The 19,436-nt window shown below is 44.2% G+C and overlaps 1 protein-coding gene across 1 annotated transcript; it reads right to left on the bottom strand.

Moving 5' to 3' along the window:
• Positions 1-4,115: 4,115 nt before the first annotated feature.
• LOC142854892 (pregnancy-specific glycoprotein 22-like) lies at positions 4,116-11,860 on the bottom strand. Its single transcript, XM_075981340.1, has 5 exons — positions 11,800-11,860; positions 10,175-10,534; positions 6,966-7,325; positions 5,421-5,780; positions 4,116-4,393 (listed from the first exon to the last, which is right to left on the bottom strand). Exons 1-5 carry the CDS (start codon positions 11,858-11,860, stop codon positions 4,116-4,118), a joined length of 1,419 nt encoding a protein of 472 aa, XP_075837455.1.
• Between the last annotated feature and the right edge of the window lie 7,576 nt (positions 11,861-19,436).

Genomic DNA, 19,436 nt, shown 5'->3' with positions numbered 1-19,436 from the left:
GGTTCCTTTCTCCTATCTCATCTCTTCCCCAGATTCATTCCTTCTCTATTTTCCTTAAAGAAGACCAGACATCCCACCAAACATGGCCTAACAATTTACAATAAGATTAGGCACAACCCTGATATCTAGGCTGGAAAAGGTAACACAGTAGAAGGGCAAGAATCTCCAGCACAGGCAAAAGAATCAGAGATACCCCACTCTCACTGTTGGGATTCCTGCAAGAACACCAAGATACACATCCATAAAATTTATGTAGAGACCTAGCTCAGGCCCATACTGGATCTGTATTTTTGGCTTTAGTCTTTGTAAACTCCTATAAGGCCATTTTAGTTGATTCTGTGGGCTGTGTCCACATGGTGTCCTTGAGGCTGTGTTCCCATGGTGTTCTCAATGCCTCTGATTCCTAAAAAATCCTTCCTCTTCTGCTTCTGTGGGGTTCCCCTACCTCCACCTAGTGTTTGGCTGTGGGCTCTGCATCTGCTTACATCAGTTGCTAGATGAAGCCTCTCTGATGATCATTGGTCTGTGAGTATAGCAGACTATCATTTGGAGTCATTACATTGATTTTTTTTTCTTGTCAGTTGTATTTGATTTTATCCAGAGTCTTTGGGTTGCCCTGCCTCCAATTTTTGGCCATCCAAGAAGTGTTAGACTTGGGCTCCCTCTTGTGGCATCGGTCTCAAATTGGACCAGTCATTGACTGGCCACTCCCACAAGTTCTGTACCACTGTTTTGCACCAACACATTTTGCAGGCAGGGCAGAAGGTTCTGTGGTTGGATGGATGTCCCAGTCTCACTTCTGGGAGACTTGCCTGATTATAGAAGATGACCAAATTGTGCTCTGTAGCCACCATTACCAGGAGACTTCACTAGGATCACTCTCATATCACAGGAGTTTCCACTGCACTGGGTTTCTACATCACTCCCAAATGCCACCCCCAGTTCCACTCATATCTCCCAATACTCTCTCACTCTGCCCCACCCATCTCTGCCTGATCCCACCTGTTCCCATCCCTATCAATCCTCAGTCTACCTACAATATATATTCTAATTCCCGGGGGATACATTCTGCCTTGAGCCCATCTTTTGACTTAACCTCTCTCTCTAGGTCTGTGGTTTATAGCTCAGTTATCCTTTATTTAACAGCTAATGTCCACTTATAAGTGAGTGCATACCATGTTTGGCTATCTGGGTCTAGGTTACTTCACTCATGATGAGCTTTTCTAGGTCTTTATACTTGTCTGAAAATTTCACAGTGTCATTGTTTTTAACAGCAGAGCAATACTCCATTGTGCAAAGCTACCATATTTACTTTGTCCATTCTTCAGTTGACGGACATTTAGCTTTTTTCCAGTTTCTGTATATTATGAATAAATCTGCAATGAACAGAGTTGAACAAGTGTTTCTATGGTAGAATGGGACATCATTTGGGTATATTCTCAAGAGTGATATAGCTGGGTTTTGAAATAGATGTATTCAAAGTTTCTGAGGAACCGTCATATTGATACCCAAAGTTGTTCTACATGTTTGTAATGGAGGAGTGTCTCCCTTGCTCAATAACCTTGGCAGCATGAGCATGGCAGGAGATTTTTAGATTTATTTAGGAATGATCTTTTACTGAGGTACCCATTTTTCCTATGTTGTCTTCCATGAGTGAGAATCTCTCTTCCTTCTCTTGTGTTCTGTTGGTGAAGCATGCCTCTATGGTTCCTGTTACTAAAATTTTCATTTCCAGATTTCCTTCAGTTTTGTTTTCTTTATTGATTCTATTTATACTCCCAGGTTAAATGGCTTTATTAATTTTCTTCAACTGTTTGTGGTTTTTATTTCTTTAAAGAGTTTATTAATTTCTTCTTCAAAGACCTCTGATTTTTATTTTATTTAAAAGAAGAAAACCATTATTTTTCATTTTCTATACCAATCTCAGTTCCCACTCTTTCCCCTTATCCAATTCCCTCTATTTTCCTCCACCTCCTCCCCCCATATTCACTCCTCAGAGAGGTTAAGTCACATTGCTTTGAGGAAGGACCAAGGCTCTCCCTGCTATATATATATATATAGGATTTGGAACGCCAGTACAATCAGTAGGGATAAATCCTGATGTCACTGCCAATGGTGCCACAGTCTGCTCCAGCCATACAATAGTCACCCACAGGCAGAGGGCCTAATTTGGTTCTCTGCTGGTTCCTTCCCTGTCTGGCAGAGTTGGTGAGCTCCCACTAGCTCAGGAAAACTGTTTCAGTGGGTATCACCATCATGGTCTTGAACTCTTTGCTCATATTCTCACTCCTCCTACTCTTTGATTAAACTTTGGGAGCTCATCCCAGTGCTCTGCTGTGGATCTCTGCCTCTGCTTCCATCGGTTGCTGGAAGAAGATTCTATAATAACATTTCTGATATTCATCAATCTGACTACAGGGCAAAGCCAGTACAGGCACCCTCTCTTATTTAGGGGCTTAGCTGGAGTCCATCCTTGTGGATTTCTGGGAATTTCTCTAGTGACAGGTTTCTTGATAGCACCATAATGGCTCCCTAAATCAAGACGTCTCTTTCCTTGCTCTCTATCTCTGTCCTTCCCCCATTAAGACACTTCCTCTCTCTCAAGTTCTCCCCTCACTCATCCCTTCTCATCTCCTCCTCTCCCTCCACACTCCCTTCTCCCCACAACCCCATTCTCCCATTTTTCTCAGGATATCTTGTCTATTTCCACTTCTCAGGAAGATCTAATGTTTCTCCCAGGGTTCTCCTTATTACTTAGGTTCTCTGGGGTCATATACTGTAGGCTCATTATCTTTTGCTTTACAACTATTATCCACTTATGAGTGAATGCAACCATGCTTATCTTTCTGGGTCTGGGTTACCTCATTCAGGATTTTTTCTACTTCCATTCATTCACATGCAAATTTCAAGATATCATTGTTTTGTTTTGTTGTTTTACCACTGAGTATTAATCCATTGTATAAATGTGCCACATTTTCTTTATCCTTTCTTTGGTTGAGGGGCATCTAGGTTGTTTCCAGGTTTTGACTATGACAGTTTCCCAAGTTGACTGTGGGAAAATTTAGGGCAGTCAGTCTCAAATGAGCTTGAACATCCCTTTATCTTCGAAGGTTCCAAGTGTGATCTGTTTAATAGACTCCTTTTCTGATTGTATGTCCTACCAAATGGGTGATAATAGCACAGAGGTAGCTTCTAATGTATCTCAGAGAATGGAGTAAAGGTATGGCTGCAGGAACCAAGGTCTCTGGCTACAAGACTAGATTCTCTCGTTGGAGTTCTCATGAGGTAGGGAAAGTCACACAATAAACAACAAAAAACCAAGGCAGTCTTTTCACTGTCCACTGTTCTTGTAGAACAAATAGATCCAGTTATAAAGTATATCCAGTATATATTCCATATATCGGAACTATATAGCTAAATAAAAAATCATCTACCTGATCACTCACAGATATATGTGCCCATAAGACTGAGATGTAATCATGAGATTATATATACACATCACTTAAGACTATACACTACAATGCAAGTATTGGGGAGACACCAAGCTACTTCAGCAAAAGTGAGCAACAGCTTTCAGAGTCGACTATCCTGCAGAAATTGTCTGGTCAGGATTAACCTTCATCATATGTTCATTCCTCTAGTGGGTTCACATCTGAAAAACTAGTTGTCACCTGCTATAACACTCATAGCCCCTGACAGCAGGCAGCATTGGACTTAGGTAAATCAGTGAATTAGTTAAACATTGAATGTATTTGACCATATGAGAGGATTTTCTTTCCTCTATGCAAACACTCCATTTTTGTAGCAGACTCAAAGCATCCAAAAGTTTGGCAGCTCCTGGAATTAGTTTCCATGAATTCTGATGACTGTCTATATTTAATCCACAACCTAAACTATTAACTCCTTTCCTTTATTTTACCATAGTGTATTTCCTTTGGAGACAGACTCAAATTAAATCTTGGCCTGCCCTTGTACCATATGTATCCCAGGATTATAGATATGAGTCTCCATACTGGGTATACCTGAGTGATAACTGATCAATTTCACTTTTCTCTGGTTAGTAAGTCATTGATTAAAAAAAAAAAACTCTGCTGTAGGAGGAGAGGAAAGGTTACTCATTCATCCTGAAACAAGATTGGAAGACTGGTCTTTAAACTGACTCGGTTAGAGACCTCACACCTATATTCTCCAAAATTCTCCACTTGTACAGGATCTATTCTGAGTCCACACTTTGTTGGGGACAGAGTCATCCTCTCTGTGAGCTGAAGACTCTGGTTATTGAAGATCCAGCGGATGGAGATATCAGTGTCAGGTGAAACACAGGTGAAGATCACAGATCTCTGTGATGAGACTTTGCCATTAGCGATTTGCACGAAGGGCTGTTCAACAAACTCTGTGAAGAAAGAGAGGAGGATACCAAATGACAGGAGTCCAGAGAGTTAAATGAGCCCTTCTTTGGTTCATACTTAATAAAGCCTCCAGGGGGCAGAGTTTGAAGCTGTGACTATAGACAAATCTTGTGCTTTGGATTTGCCGCCCAGGGACTCCGTGACCCTGATTCATACACTGTTTCTTGTGACTCAGTTTCTCTGTAATATGACACACAGTGCATGATTATTGCTGGGTACACGAGAAAAGCTTAGTTATGAGCAATGGTCTGTCCTTGGGATGGGAGTGGCTCACATTAGCAGCATCTGTTCCTATTTACTTGCAGAAGAAAATGCCCTAGACTGGACCCATGAAGAGAAGGAAGAACCTGGAGTAGCTGCCTCCACTGTTTCTTCCCTTGGTGCCTTGACTTTCTTCCTGTGAAGTCTCATAAACCCATCAGAACAGTAGGCTAATGGCTTAGACACCTGTCCACTGAGTCTCAGGAGAAGGAGATATAGAGATGGCTTATATAACTGCAGCTGTCATAGCAGTACACAGATGGTTCTACACTCCTAGGGATTTGGAGAATCAGTAAACCCTTGTTCCCTGTCAGCTCTAACAGGAAATCAGAACAGATAGTGACAAAGATCTCCCCAGTATAACCTAGAGTGCAGCCAGGGGAAGTGTTGGAGTCAGGGCTCCTGTTGCTCTGTGAGAACCCCATGGCTCCCTCATACATTGTCTACTTGACTTGCACAGTCTGTCTTAAAGCTATGTGTATGGCGACAGCCTCAAGAATCTGCACTGAGGCTGCCATCCTTGTGCTGAGTTACCCAGCATACATTCTGCTCTGTGCAGAGAAAGACAGGTGAGAGATTCTGACCTATTGCTGTTTGTCCACCCGCTGTGTTCCCTACAGTAAGTACCCACACCCTATGGTGGGAACACATTGCAGTAGGGAAGAGAGCAGGCACAGCCCAGTTCTGACAGTTTAGTGTATGCAGTAAGATAAGCCCCACACAGCAGCTGAAGGCCACAGAGTCACTTACTGTTCACATGGAATTGCACATAAGCTTTTTCAGTTTTGAAGTCACTTTTCAAAATTTCTAGTGTGTACATTCCTGCATCTTTCTCGGCGATGTCCTGGAGCAGCAGGGATCCGTTGGGGTACACAGTCTCTCTTCTGCTGTACTGATCCCCCCAGGTGGTGGTATTCAGTACTCTGCTGCATTTGACAATTTCAAAATATGGGACTCTATATATTGCCCTGTACCAGGTAAAGGCCTGTAGATCTTCTGGAAGATTATGAACTTGGAGAAGAACACTTTCCCCTTCATTAGCATACAGAGGCACTGGTTGGATCATGAGCTGGGAAGAGGTGAGACGGTTGCAGCATGGAGAAAGGGAGCCTGGAAGGGGAAAGAAAAAAGCTGTCACGTGGGGATCACATGGTGAAAGGATGATGACCTCCATCTTGAGCAGATGGGTTTCCCGCTCTCTCTACCTAGAACTGCAGCTGTGTCTATGCTATTTAATGAAGGTCAGCAACATGACCTCCTCCATTCCATGTATGTTCCCAACAGTGTCATTTCCTCAATATGAAACTCTCCCTCTCCCCTCGCGTGTCGTCATGGCTGTTCCCTAACTGCTCCAGTCAGACACTGCTCACTCATGCACAGTGAGGTTTGAGATGATGTCTCCCTTGAACTCAGCATGACTGGGATTTTCACTTTATAGTTTTTTTTCAGTTTCCATTGTGGTTCCACTCAACCCCCAACATCACACTATACATGCCCTTCTTTCTCTGCCTGCCAGCCCCCAGGACTGGGTCTGGGTGGGATCTGGGAGCCGTCCGATCTTCAGGGAAAACTCGGGTCTTTAAAAAGGTGTGGGTACCAGACTGGCTGGTTTTATGTCAACTTGACACAAAGGAGAGTCGCTTGAAAGACAAGGCCTCGGTTGAAAATGCCACCACCAGATCTACCTGTGGGCAAGACTATAGTACATTTTCTAAGTTGGGACTTGATATAAAAGGGTTGAGACCACTGTAGGCAGTTCCATCCCTGGGCAAGCCGTCCTAGGTGATATAAGAGTGCAGTTTGAGCAAGCCACAAGGAGCAAGCCAGTAGGCAGCACTCCTCCATGTTATCTCTACCAGTTCCTGGATTTCATTTATAACACTCTCAATATGGAGCTAATATATGCCCCATTTTGGCATGGATGACCTAAAAATCATTGTTTCCTATCAGTTTTGACAAGAAATAAGAGTAGAATACTGGAAAAATATTCCCTTTGGTCACTTTATCCCAGCCTTGGAAAGAAGGCAGGTTTAGACTTTCCCCATTTAGAGACCCAAGAGACTGAGATGATGCTAACATTTTAGGATGGTTACATCAAGGTATTCCTTGGTACAGGAGGAGTGAGGAGTTGGAAGCTAATCTATGGTTGTTTGTTTCTACCATGTTTGTCCTGTACTAAGTGCACAAACCTCCACCTGCAGACACAGTGAAGAAAGAAAGGAGGCTAGGCCAATCACGACAGTCCTGTGTATCTAAACCCCACCTAGCACTGAAGAATCATAGTGAATCACTTACTGTTCACGTGGAGTTGTACATGTGCTTCTTCATTTTTCAGATCTGTACTCATAATTCGTAGGGTGTACAATCCAGCATCGTTCTGAGTGACATTGTGAAGCAGCAGGGATCCATCACTGTTCAATGTCTCTCTGCCACTGTGTGCAGGCCCCGTCACACTTGAATTCATGTCTGTCGTGATTCGGGCAATCTCATGGTCCCTGAACACAGACATTCCTTTGAACCAGGCAAAGCCTTGAAGATTCTCTGGGAGATTGTGAATCAGTAGACGAACACTTCCCCCTTCAGCAGGAATAGGTGGCACAGATTCAATAGTGGGCTGGGCAGAGGTCGCATGACGCCCACAGTTCCAAAGGAAATCTAAAAGGGAAGAGGGAGAGCCAACTAAAGTGGAACCTTTGTGCTTGACTAAGATGAGGCCCTGTGTCATGAACATCTGTGTCCATTGCTCAGCCTATGTTTGTGGGGGAGTGTTTCCTGTCATGCTTGCTGCAGGTCTGCTCACGACCTTCATGTTCTCAGTGTCCACACCTGTCATTTCCACTATATGGCTCTCTCTTTTCATTTGTCAACAATGTCTTGACTTACTGTCTGCCATCAGATGCATCTCACATTTACAGTGGATGATGTTGGGTTGGTGCCTGCCCAAACTCTTCCCCTACATATGTTGTGTCTTTACTCTCTGACTTTGTTGTTGTGTTTCACTTGGGGTTGCAGCCAACACTTGAATTTACCTGCTAGTTTTTTTTATTTCAAGTCCATCATCAGCTGGAGCATCATAAGAACCATGAGTTATCTTATACTTTAAAAAGAAAATGCTGCCTAGAAAAAACTCAAATATGTGTGGAGACTGAACGAATGAATTGATATCCCAGAACCCTGTATGCTCATGGATTTATTTAAGGAACTCAAACGTTTGTGAATACAGTATTGGATCATTCCATTTGCTTTGATTCTTTCCACTTATTTACATATTATACTTGTGTTTGAGTAGTGTAAGGCCTATACTAGTGTGGGTGGGTGGGCCAGGACACAGTATTTAAGTGGAAGTAAGAGGACTTCTGTTCATTGCTCTCAGCTTCTCCGACTATAAAGCAAATGCCCATATCCATTGGACCATGTTAGTGATACACATCGGCTTGATTGTTTTATTTGCCCATCAAACTGAGAACAGCAGTCTTCAGAATATTGTGTTCATGTTTACTAACTGTTTGGAAGAATATTTTCTCCTCCACCCTTACTGTTTAATATTCATCGAGAGCATCTTAATACTGAACCTCTCTCCAAACTGTATCTTCTCCCCTACAAACACTGAGACTCCTCACATGTCTTTGTGCCACCCAGGAGACTCTAGACAGCATGTCAGTCCTCTCCTCTCACACACTTTCTCCTCATCTGTTGGCAGAAGCCCCTGAGATGTGGTGCAATCTATGCAGAGGAGTACAAAGGGGCCTCCATTGTTTGCTTTGGCTGATCTGTCATCAGTATAGTGTCCAGGATAACTCTCAAGCAATGCTGTCCTTTCCCCATTTAAGCTGAGTCTCTTCCCTGGAAGGACCATCTCCCAGAGTCCCATTGCCTGTGGGTGGGTCTGTGATCAAAACACTGCCCTGCCTCTCCACTTCCATTGCTACACCATGTTCCTTTCCCATTCCATCTTTCTGCTTCTGACCCCTAGAACACAGAGTGAAAGTCAAGGGTAATAATCATCCTTAGGACATGAGGTAATAGCAGCTGACCTTGGAACTGTACTCTGCTATGTTCTGGCTGGTTTTTCAGCACCAAAATGGAAAAGTCTGTACAATTATGTGAAAAAGAAACCAAAACTGGGCACTCAGTCTGTCCTGTGTTTTTTTGTGCTCTAGTAACAAGGAATTTGTTCCCAGCTGGAAGGTGGCAAAACTGTCTTTGAAGTTCCAAAGGGACCAGGTGAGTGATGTTTGGAAAAAAAAAAAAAACCTTTTCTCAATGGAGTCACCATCAGACTGGGTTGTAATTGGGGTCAAAGGCCCAGGATGTGTCAGGAGTCTCACATCTCAGAAGTGACCTGATTCCTGGAAAAAGGTTATGAGCTCCTTCATCTGTGCAAGATTTTCAAGACCATGCTCCCACTTCCTCTGTTTGCTGAGCTGTGCAATGGGTATGCCAGTGTGCTCCATGGCCTTTCTGTGCTGCCTTGTATCTCTATTTAGTTGACTCCCCTTGGATATTGTGTATTTCCCAAAGGAAACACATAAAGTGAGAAACAGAACGTGTTCTCACGGCAGTGTAGCAAGCACATTAAGCAGCTGGTAGGTCTGAGAATTCTGTGACTCTGATTTCTGGGTCTTTAAAAACAGGAGAGGAGCCAGACTACAAGATAAGTTCCTGGTTCTGGAAAATACTTTTCTGCCAATTCATTGTGTGTCCTGATAACATCCCTGGTGATCTCCAGGGGAACTACAGCTCATGTCTGGGAAGCTGTCATATCAGCACATTCTGTAGCCTTTTGCTGGAGGAGAGAATTCCCTGAGCTGGGCACAGAGGACGAACACTTGTCAGAACAAATTATTTCCTGGGTTCCTCTCTTCGGGGACCATGACCTTCACGTAAAATCTTATAAGCCCAACAGGATAGTTGGTAAACAGCCTGGAGACCTGATGAGCTAAACTCCTCTCTCTGAAGGAGGTGGCCAAGGTACATAGCCCAGCCATGGCTCTCAGAACAGTGCCCTCTTTGGCTCTACACATCACAGACTCTGACTACTAGGGAGCACTGTCCCTGTCATCAGAAAGTCAAAATCCAACACTTATAAAAATCTTCTTATGGATTCCTAGAGTTGAGTCTGAGACAAAGGTATGCAGGCAGAGCATGCTGGGCTCCCATCTCTGTGAGGACCACATGCTTTCCTCAACCAAGGACAATATTAATTCCCTTGGGGTCTTTTGCAAGGAAACATTCCTGGTTAGAATGCCTAGAGTCTAGACAGAGGCTGACATCCTTGTCTGACTTACCCACCATGCATCCACCTCTGTGCAAAGTGAAGTCAAATGAAGGATTCTAATCTATTGCCATTATTCTATACCGTACATGCCTGTGCCCTGAACTAAATGCTCAGACTCCAACACAGGGGCACAATGCATCTGGACAGTAGGCACAGACCTCTCTCCTGTGTGTGCCCAGTGAAATGACCCTCACCCAGCTCATAGAGTTCACAACGAATCACTTACCGTGAACATGGACGTATGTGGATGTTGTTGATATGACGTTTAAATACTTATCATAGCTTCGTAGGGTATAGAATCCTGTGTCTTTCTGGGTAACCTTTTTAATCAGCAGGGATCCGTTGTAATATATTGTCTCTCTACCGCTGTGCAAAGGCCCAGATGCGCTTAAATTGATGTGCCGTCCATATATTGCAATCACAGCTTTCATATTTGTTAGCCCTTTGAACCAGACTAAGGTTACAGTCTTCTCCGGTAGATTGTCGACAAGAAAAAGAATGTTATCTCGTTCGGCCATCAGGGGTGGCACTGATTCAATGGTCACAGAGGCAGTGGTGGACAGGTGCCAGAGGGTTAAAAGGGAGGCTAGAGAGGAATTGAGAAAAACCACCAGTATTAAACTCATCTTCTGGTGTGATTAGGGATGTGCCCACCCTCCTCTGCAGATATGAGCAACATGACTTCCATTGACAAAGTCTGAGAGTGTTATTAACTCTCTTAGGAATTCCATGCTCACATGTCTGCCCCCTCAGCTGCTCACATCCCTCCTCATACAGAGTATTTGGTGTGAGGAATAAAGCCTCTCTGAACTCTTCCTCTGGAGACTCCTCACTTTCTGATTTTTTTTTCTATCTTCCCATTGTCATTCTAGTCAATCCATGGCTTTACCTTCTGGATATACTGACATCAGGTCCTCAAGAACTAGAGATTTTTGTTTGTTTGTTTTTTGTTTTTGTATTTGGTTTTGGTAATGGTTTTAGTTATGATTTTTTGAGACAGGTACTCTCTGACCTATAACTTGCTCTATAGACAACATTGGCCTTGAACTCAGAGTTCACCTGCCTCTGTTTCCCAAGTGCTGGAATTATAAGGTCTGAGCCACCAGTGCCCCCATTGAACCATGGATTTGTAAGGGCAGGATTAGTCTGACCTTCTTGACTGGTTCAGCTCCTAGAAAAGACTCAAGCACAAGTGGAGAAAGGAAAGAAGGAAGGAAGAAGGAATGTGTCTCCATGGATTTCTCTTCATAGTTCTGAGGTTTGGAACTTAAAACAATAATTGCATTCAAGTGTGAAATAGATGATTATGGATTTACTTGTGTAAATATGTGTGAGTATTTGTGTAGGCTGGTGTTCTCCTTGGGAACATATGAAGATGTATGCAATGAATCTGTGTGTAGGCACATAGGTCAGGGTGTGCATGTGTTGGCACATGCCACAATACCTATGCGGAGGGCAGAGTAGAGCCTGCAGGAGTCTGTTCTCTCCATCCACTGTGTGGGAGATTAGGATCAGGTTGTCATATCTTCACACACTGAGACATCTTGCTAGTCATCCCTGTTTGATTTTGTTTGGAGGGTTATGTTGTCGTGATTGGGAACAGCTGTCCTCAGAACATTGCCGTCCATGTAATTTTCTGTGTAGATGGAGTATTTGAGACTTTTCTCTTACCACCATCATCTCCATTCTCTGAGAGCTTAGGCTTCTGAGCCTATGTTCCTCCCTGTGACTTCTGCCCCATAACTGCAAACAGAAACCTTGAGTCTCATCTTGGGCTCCTGTCCTCTTTAGGAGACTCCGGCCAGCTTCTGAGACCCCCTCCCCACAAAGTCAGAGAGTGGATACTCTTACCTGTGATCAAAAACCCCTGCCAGGGGGTACACCCTTTGCTGAGAAGCACAGAGGACTCCATCAATCTTCCCACTTGGTGGCCTGCCTCTGAGGAGAAGAGCCTCAGCTCCAGCACAGAACTCAGGCTCTGCTGTTCCTCCTTCTAGGCTGAGATTCTTCTCAGACAAGAGCACTTCCTAGAAATCAATGGGTTATGAGAGTGGGGATTGAGTTCAAGGCACTTCTTAATCCCTTCCACTCTCAGTGTTGTCTTGCAACCCTCTCAGCTTGTTTTTATATTTCTCCACCAAGCAACATTTGTTTAGCAACAGTGATGATAAACATCCCTATGCCCTCAGGAACAATGACTCATCCCAGGGCTGACACCTGATGTGTCCTTGCCTTGGGTCTGTCAGCACCAAAGAGGGAGCCTCCATCCTGCCTTTGTTTCCATGTGATACAGAGACCAAGCTGAGCACCCAGCCTACCCTGTGTTCTCAATGCTCTGGGAATATGGTATTTACTTAATTTCTGCAAGAAGGTGACAGAGATATCTCTGGGGGCTGGAAAGAGGCAGGTTGTGTGATGACTAGGGATGAAGATCAATCCTTTATCACTAATGACACCAGTCAAATTAATGATCCAAGAAAGAGACCCAGGAGCAAACTCGGGTTGGAAAAGAGGTGACCCGTGTGTCCTTGAAAGGACTGTGGGCTCCCTCTTCCTATGGAAGGTTTCAAGACAACATTCTAGAATTTTGGGTAGGGTGAGCCTATGTTGCCCCTGATCTTCCTGGACCACCTTTGCCCTTTGCCTGGTGATTCCCTAGTAGTAATCTTGTCTTCCCCTTTGAGAGATGCCAGGAGGAGGGAGGCCTTCAAAAGGTCCCCATGCCAAAAAGTGTTCTCAGGCAAAGGAAGGAGCCAGGAGGTCAGAGCAGGGTCTTCTGAAGATGTTCAAGGTGAGCAAAGACAGAGATGGAAATCAGTCTGCACAGGGAAACAATTATCAGAGCATTGAGCAATGTCCTGCTATCGCCCCCTGGAGGTCACTGGGAAAACTGCAATCTGATGTCTAGGGCCATAGCAAGCATGGTCAAGAAGCCAAGTGTGAAATTCCCTGATACATTCAGCACAGGTGGGATGCAGGACCTGTCATCCTAATCAGTGTGCTTTTCAGGATTTGTAATTCCTTCTAATGTAGTGTGAATGTAGACAGGGCTCTGGATTTGTCCTGGAAAGCCCTGGACTAAAATTGGAAATGGTGTAAATCCAGAGAACCGGCATTCTCAGGAGGAGGCTTCTGCTCAGGAAATTTAGGAGGAAAGTCCTAGCACATTTTTCTTGAGAGTGAAAGGACAAGACACAGCTAGGCATGGTGATGAACGCCTTTAATCCCAGTACTCAGGAGGCAGAGGCATGTGGATCCAGGCCCATCTCATCTATGGAACAAGTTCCAGGGCAGCTGGGGTTACACAAAGAAGTCATTTCTGATGAAAGAAATAGGAAAGAACACTAATGGGACTGTAAGGCACCTTCTGGGCAGTCACTGCTATCTAAATCCCACCTTCTCTTTGCCCAGAGGATGCTGATGGGTTTTGCTCATGAGTACAAATCACATTGATTCAAATAGGTGTGTCTTCCCTATACACTGTTCTAACATTTCTTTCTTTTGTTGTGATACAAAAAAATCCCCCCCAAAGAGTAGTTTAGGAGAGAGAGTAGAGTCCATTTTCCTACTGAGAAATATTATAGCACTGAAGAAAGTCAAGGCAGAAAGCATGCTATTTGCTGGCTCCCCCTCTGGCTCATGCTGACCTAGCTTTCTTATACAACCAATGAGCATCTGCCTAGGAATGATGCTGCCCACAGTGGTATGGGTCCTCCTCTACCATTTAAGACAATCACTTACAAAAATGTACAGCCTTACCTGAGTTGGTTGAGACTTTTTTCTTTGTTGTTGTTTGTTTGTTTGTTTTTGCATCCTGACCACAGTTTCCCCTGACTTCTCTCCTTCCAGTCCCTCTGCCCACTTCCCCCCTCTGCACTGATCTACTTGTATGCTTTATGCCAATACAATATAATTTTTATTACTGTAGCTCTACAGTAGAACTTGAAATCAGGGCTGGTGGGATACTACCAGAAGTTGTTTGTACAGGATTGTTTTAGCTATCTTGGGTTAGTTTTTTCCATAAGAAGTTGAGTATTGTTCTTTGAAGTTCTGTCAAAAATTGTGTTAGAATTTTGGTGGAAATTGCATTAAATCTGGAGATTACTTTTGATAAGATGGCCAATTTTACTTTGTTAATCCTACTGATACATGAGCATGTAAGATATCTTTTGATATCTTCTCTAATTTCTGTTTTCAAAGACTTAAAGTTTTTGTCCTAAAGGTCTTTCATTTGCTTGGTGACTTAGTTAGGATTTTTATTGCTGTGAAGAGAAACCATGACCATGATCACTCTTATAGAGAAAAATATTTAATTGTGGTGATTCAGTTTTAGAAGTTCAGCAGATTATCATCATGGTGAAGAACATGGTGGTGTACAGACTGATATGGGACTTGAGAAGTAGGTGGGGGTCCTACATCTTCCAGGCAACAGCAAATGGTCTGTCAGAAAAACAAAGCTCAAGTGAAAGAGACCTCAAAGCCCACAAACAGTGACACACTTTCTTCAACAAAGCCACACCTACTTCAACAAGGCACACCTCTTAATAATGCCACTCCCTTCGAGGGGCGTTTTCTTTAAAACTGTCACACTTGGTTAGAGTTGCACTAAGATAGATTTTATTATTTGTGGATATTTTAAAGAGTATTTTATCACTGATTTTTTTTCTCAGCGCTTTTACCATTTGTATGTAGGAGGGCTTCTGATTTTTTTTTAGACCATTGTGTAATCACTCACTTCACTGAAGGTATTTATCAGCTCTTGGGTTCTCTGGTAGAATTTTTGGGTTCAGCTATGTATACAATCATATCATAGGTGAATAGTGATTCTTTGAGCCTTATTTTCCAGTTTATAGCTGCTTGGTCTCCCTCAGTTGTCTTATTGCTCGAGCTAAAACTTCAAGTACTCTCTTGATTGATTATCAGATATGGAAAGAGTTATACAACCTTGTCATGTGCCTGATTTTAGTGGAAATGCTTTAGCTTTTTCTGCTGAAAACAGAACTTGGGTCCTTTATAAAAGCAATCAGATTCCTTAACCACTGAGCCATCTCTCCAGCTTTCCCAGGTGAATGTTTTCAGATGCAGATCTGACTGGTAGAGGGTGGTGAGCAAGAGCTTGCTGGAACTACAGCTGGAAGGGACAGGTGTGTTTGGCAGCCCTGGATTAGAAATTTAGGTCTCTAACTTTCTCCATATAAGACCATTGTTACCCAGGACCTAAGACCAATCCCCAAATGGATTGCTGCTCTAAAAAGTGCAATGGAATATGATGAGAGAGAGATGCTAAACTTGTTTGAAATCAGTGACTCTCTAAACAGAGAGATCCCTATATTAGATGCAGGATCTTTTGCAAGGTACAATGCAAAGCCCTGTCCTTTGAATTTCTGGAGTTGTGGTGCAGCATGCTAGAAAACAGGATTTCCTGTCCAGTAGGTGTGTTTGGGGGGTCCTAGAATTGGCATAATTCTCCAGAGGTGGGTAGTTTAGTTCTAGAGTCAAAGCTTACTCTTTGTTTGTTATCGCTTCATAGAAACAGACATCTCCTCAAGCTGCCAATGGCCCGAATTAACATCTGTCCAAAACAGCTGTTCCTGCTCCACATACACCTGAGAAGGCCTCCAGGGAGAAAACACTGGATATGTGATTGTACATAGACATACACAGTCATGGCCTATGAGACAGCTGTACACAGTGTTTTTTGTGTCTCTTTTCCAATGATAGCACACATTGTTAATGAATGTTGCCATGGTGATAAGGTAGCCTCAAATATGAACACAGCCCTAACATGAGGACAGGACAGCTATCCAGATCAGCACCTTCTGTTAATACTCATCTACAGGAGACAATTTGCTAGGCTTAATCCCCGAGGAGATGGACGCATCGGACAGACCATATGGCCTCTCTCTTGCTCCTAGGACTTCCTGAATTTCCTGTAAAACCTCATAAGCCCATCAGAAGAGATGTGAAAGGTCCTGGACATTGGAACAGCTGGACTCTCCATGCTAAGACTCAGAAGAAGATGCCTAGCTGAGTATTAGATGCCTAGGGACTGGGCCCATGGAGCTGGAGTTAGGTAACCTTGTGACATTTCTTCACATAGGTGTTGGAAACTAAACTCAGGAGACCAGGTCCTGCACCTCACCAGGGAAGCACAAAAGAGACAACTCCGTTTTCACAGGTATGTGTGAGGCAGCCCTGAAGTTGTGAGCATGAGAGAACTCTACCTATCTGTATTGAGTGGCATAGGCTGAGGAAAGATGCCATCCTTTCTTCCCCACCCCAACCCATCAATGCATGTGGCAGAAGGTAGAGATGGCCTTGTGGCCATAAAAATAGGAGAGATATCTCTTTCATGCTTAGCTAAAACGCTAGAGAGAGCAGGGTCTGCATCTTACTTGAGCAACACAATGGAGCCAAAACTTTTAATGCACTTATGGGTAACCAAGGCCTGAAGTATTATGCAAGGGAGAGCTGTCTCAATCACCCATTTGTCCTATGATAGCATGGTTGTGGGCGAGTTGTACTGTCCTCCCTCACCAACCCCTTCACCTCTCAATGACTGAGGCATGTGTGAGAACTGGCCTTGACGTCACAAATTGGGAGAGATTCAGGTACCTTTGGGAGGATAGAAAAATGAATGTTCCTGGGATTTCATGTCCAGGTTCTAATGGAATTCTCAAGTGTGGAGCTAATGAAATGAATTCTAATTCCAGCTTACATTAACTTATGCACACTGGGGGAGTGTGTGGGGATGGGTGTAGGTATGAGTGTGGGTGTTTGTGCAGATCTAATGCCATCCTATGTGTATGGATGAGTGCAGGTCACAGCCCAGATGGAAGTCAAGGGACAACTTGAAGGGGCCTCTATCTTCTTTCCACCTTAGGAAATTCCACCCAGTCTCTGAACTCCCCTCTTCCCACACATTATCAGATAGAACTCCTCTCGCCTCTGAGCAGGAGCCAATATCAGCAGCTGTACACTTTAGAAGAAAGTACCCTGAGAGCTTTAATGGAGACTGCTGCCTGCCCTTCCCTCCCTCTGTGGAGAACACCTTCTGTTCCATCACTCCCACCAGGCTCTGCATCCGTCAACACTCTGAGCTCAGCCTACAGACAGGCATGACTATTTCCCAGGTTAATGCTGACTGCTATCAGGATGGTGTCCAAGGCCATGCTCTGTCCTTTAAACTCTTAGTCCTCCCTGGGGTCCCAGTAAAAATTTCTCTCTATCTCCACTACCGCCTCCCCCCCCCGTGTGTGTGTGTGTGTGTGTGTGTGTGTGTGTGTGTGTGTGTGTGTGTTTGTGTGTGTGTTGTTTTTTTCAAGGAACTAGCTCTTGTAGACCAGGCTGGCCTCAAACTCACAGAGATCCACCTGCTTCTACCTCCCAAGTGCTGGGATTAAAGGCGTGAGCCACCACTTCCCAGCTTATATTTTTCAATCCCCCAGAACACTCAATGAGCAACAAGGTTCATAATCATCTCTGTGTCCTAGGACAACAACAGATTGCCCCAAGGTTTCCCCTTGCTGTGTTCTCCCAACAAGTCCTTTATGACACAGAATCCTAGCTGAGCACCTAGTCTGCCCTGGATTCTCAAAGATCTGAGAATGTGGAATGTAGAACCTGGAGGAAGGCATGAGATGTGTGTGAAAGTGGAAAGGCAATCAACTGAGTGATGGCTGGGAAAAAGGACAGGCCCATTCTCCATGGAATCACCGTTCCGAGAGAGCATTGTCATGGAGGATTTGTGTGAGGAGATACATGTGGGTCTGAAACAAGAGGAAACCATAGTCCTGGAGAGAGGATGGTGGCTACATCAGCCTAGAAAGACATTCAAAGGGACCCTCCATCTTCCCGTGACAGCTGAGCCATGCCGTGGATTTTCACATGTCGTTCCTGGGATGTAGGTAACCTCTATCTAGGTGAATATCCCATGGGAGTTTCCTGGAGGGAGGCAGTGGTAACCAGGGTCCTCTAAGACATCATTATATTTAGAAATACAGGAAGCAGTCATTAGGTCTGAGAATGCTGTCAGTGTTTGGCAGATATATAGGGAGAGGGCTGGTAACTAGGATACAATTAAGCCCATGGCTCCTTTTCTACTTTTGTAGGTGATATGCGTCTTTCTGTAGCCACTTATGATTACAGTGATTACTACAGGAACTCAACTCACATCTGTGAGCTGTCCACACCAGTACCTCTGTTACTATTTGTCTGCTGGAGAGAATTCCAGAGCTGGACTCCAGAAGACAATCACTTGCAAGGGGGACTTGTATACTTTGTTCCTCTCATGGGGACCCTGACTTCCTGTGAGGTCTCATAATTCCATCATGTAGAAGGAGCGGCGGGCTGCGGCCTGGCTCCCGCATGGCTAGCTTTAAACCCGAAATAACAACACACAAAATGTATTCTTTTAAACACTCCTTGTCCCATTAGTTCTAGCCTCTTATGGGCTAACTCTCACATCTTGATTAACCCATTTCTATTAATGAGTATAGCACCACGAGGTGGTGGCTTACCGGGAAGGATCTTAACCTGCATCCATCTTGGAGAGGAAACCTATAGCATCTGCCTTGCTGCCTTCTACCCAGCATCCTGTTCTGTTTACTCCACCTACCTAATTTTCTATACTATCAAAGGGCCAAGACTGTTTCTTTATTAACCAATGAAAGTAACACGTAGACAGATGACCCTCCTCCATCACCATCAGGACAGTCACTTAATGATTTGGGTACCTGCCCAGCTATACTCCCTATGCATTGTCTCTGGAGAAAATAATCAAGGAGACCTAGCCTAACAATAGCTCTCATGGCCAGCACTGGCTGGCTGTGCATATGAACAAAGCCTTGTCCTCTGTCAGCTCTCACAGGTGGTCAAAACCACACAGTGACAAAAATACTCCCATGTGTCATCTGCAGTCCAGAGCAAGGACAGAGATTTTCAGGCAGGGCTTCCTGATGCTCTCTGTGAGGATCCATGGCTTCATCAGTCAGGTACAGTCTGACTCCACAGAGCCTTTCTGGGGATATGTGCTCAGTGAGAACTCCAAGTGTGTCAGCTGCAGCTAACATCCTGGGGCTGAGTTTACCCAGCAAGGGTCCTCCACTTTGTAGGAAAGACAGGTGAGGAGTTTTGATCTGTTGCAGTTTGTCTAGCCTGTGTGTGACCAAAAGGAAGGGCCCACACTGCAGTATGGGAGCACAAAGCACTGGAAGGGATATAGGCACAGCCCAGTCCTGACAATCTAGTGGATCAATAAGGATAAGACACTCAGCAGCTGGTTGCCTTGGAGAATCACTTACGGTTTACATGGAGTTGGATGGGTATACTTTCAATTTTTCAAATCTCTGTTTGAAAATACTTTCACGGTGGTGCCGTAGAGCAGAAGCGATCCATTGGTGTACTATCTCCTGCTGTGTGCAGGCCCGCAAGAGATGTGATTCATGGCTCTGCTATTTTCTTTGAGTTTCTACCAGGAAAACATTCAC

Source organism: Microtus pennsylvanicus, chromosome 1, assembly GCF_037038515.1.
Source record: "Microtus pennsylvanicus isolate mMicPen1 chromosome 1, mMicPen1.hap1, whole genome shotgun sequence".
Classification (NCBI taxonomy): Eukaryota; Metazoa; Chordata; class Mammalia; order Rodentia; family Cricetidae; genus Microtus; species Microtus pennsylvanicus.
The sequence above is the reverse complement of the archived record's forward strand: the minus strand, read 5'-3'. Positions and strand labels throughout refer to the sequence as shown.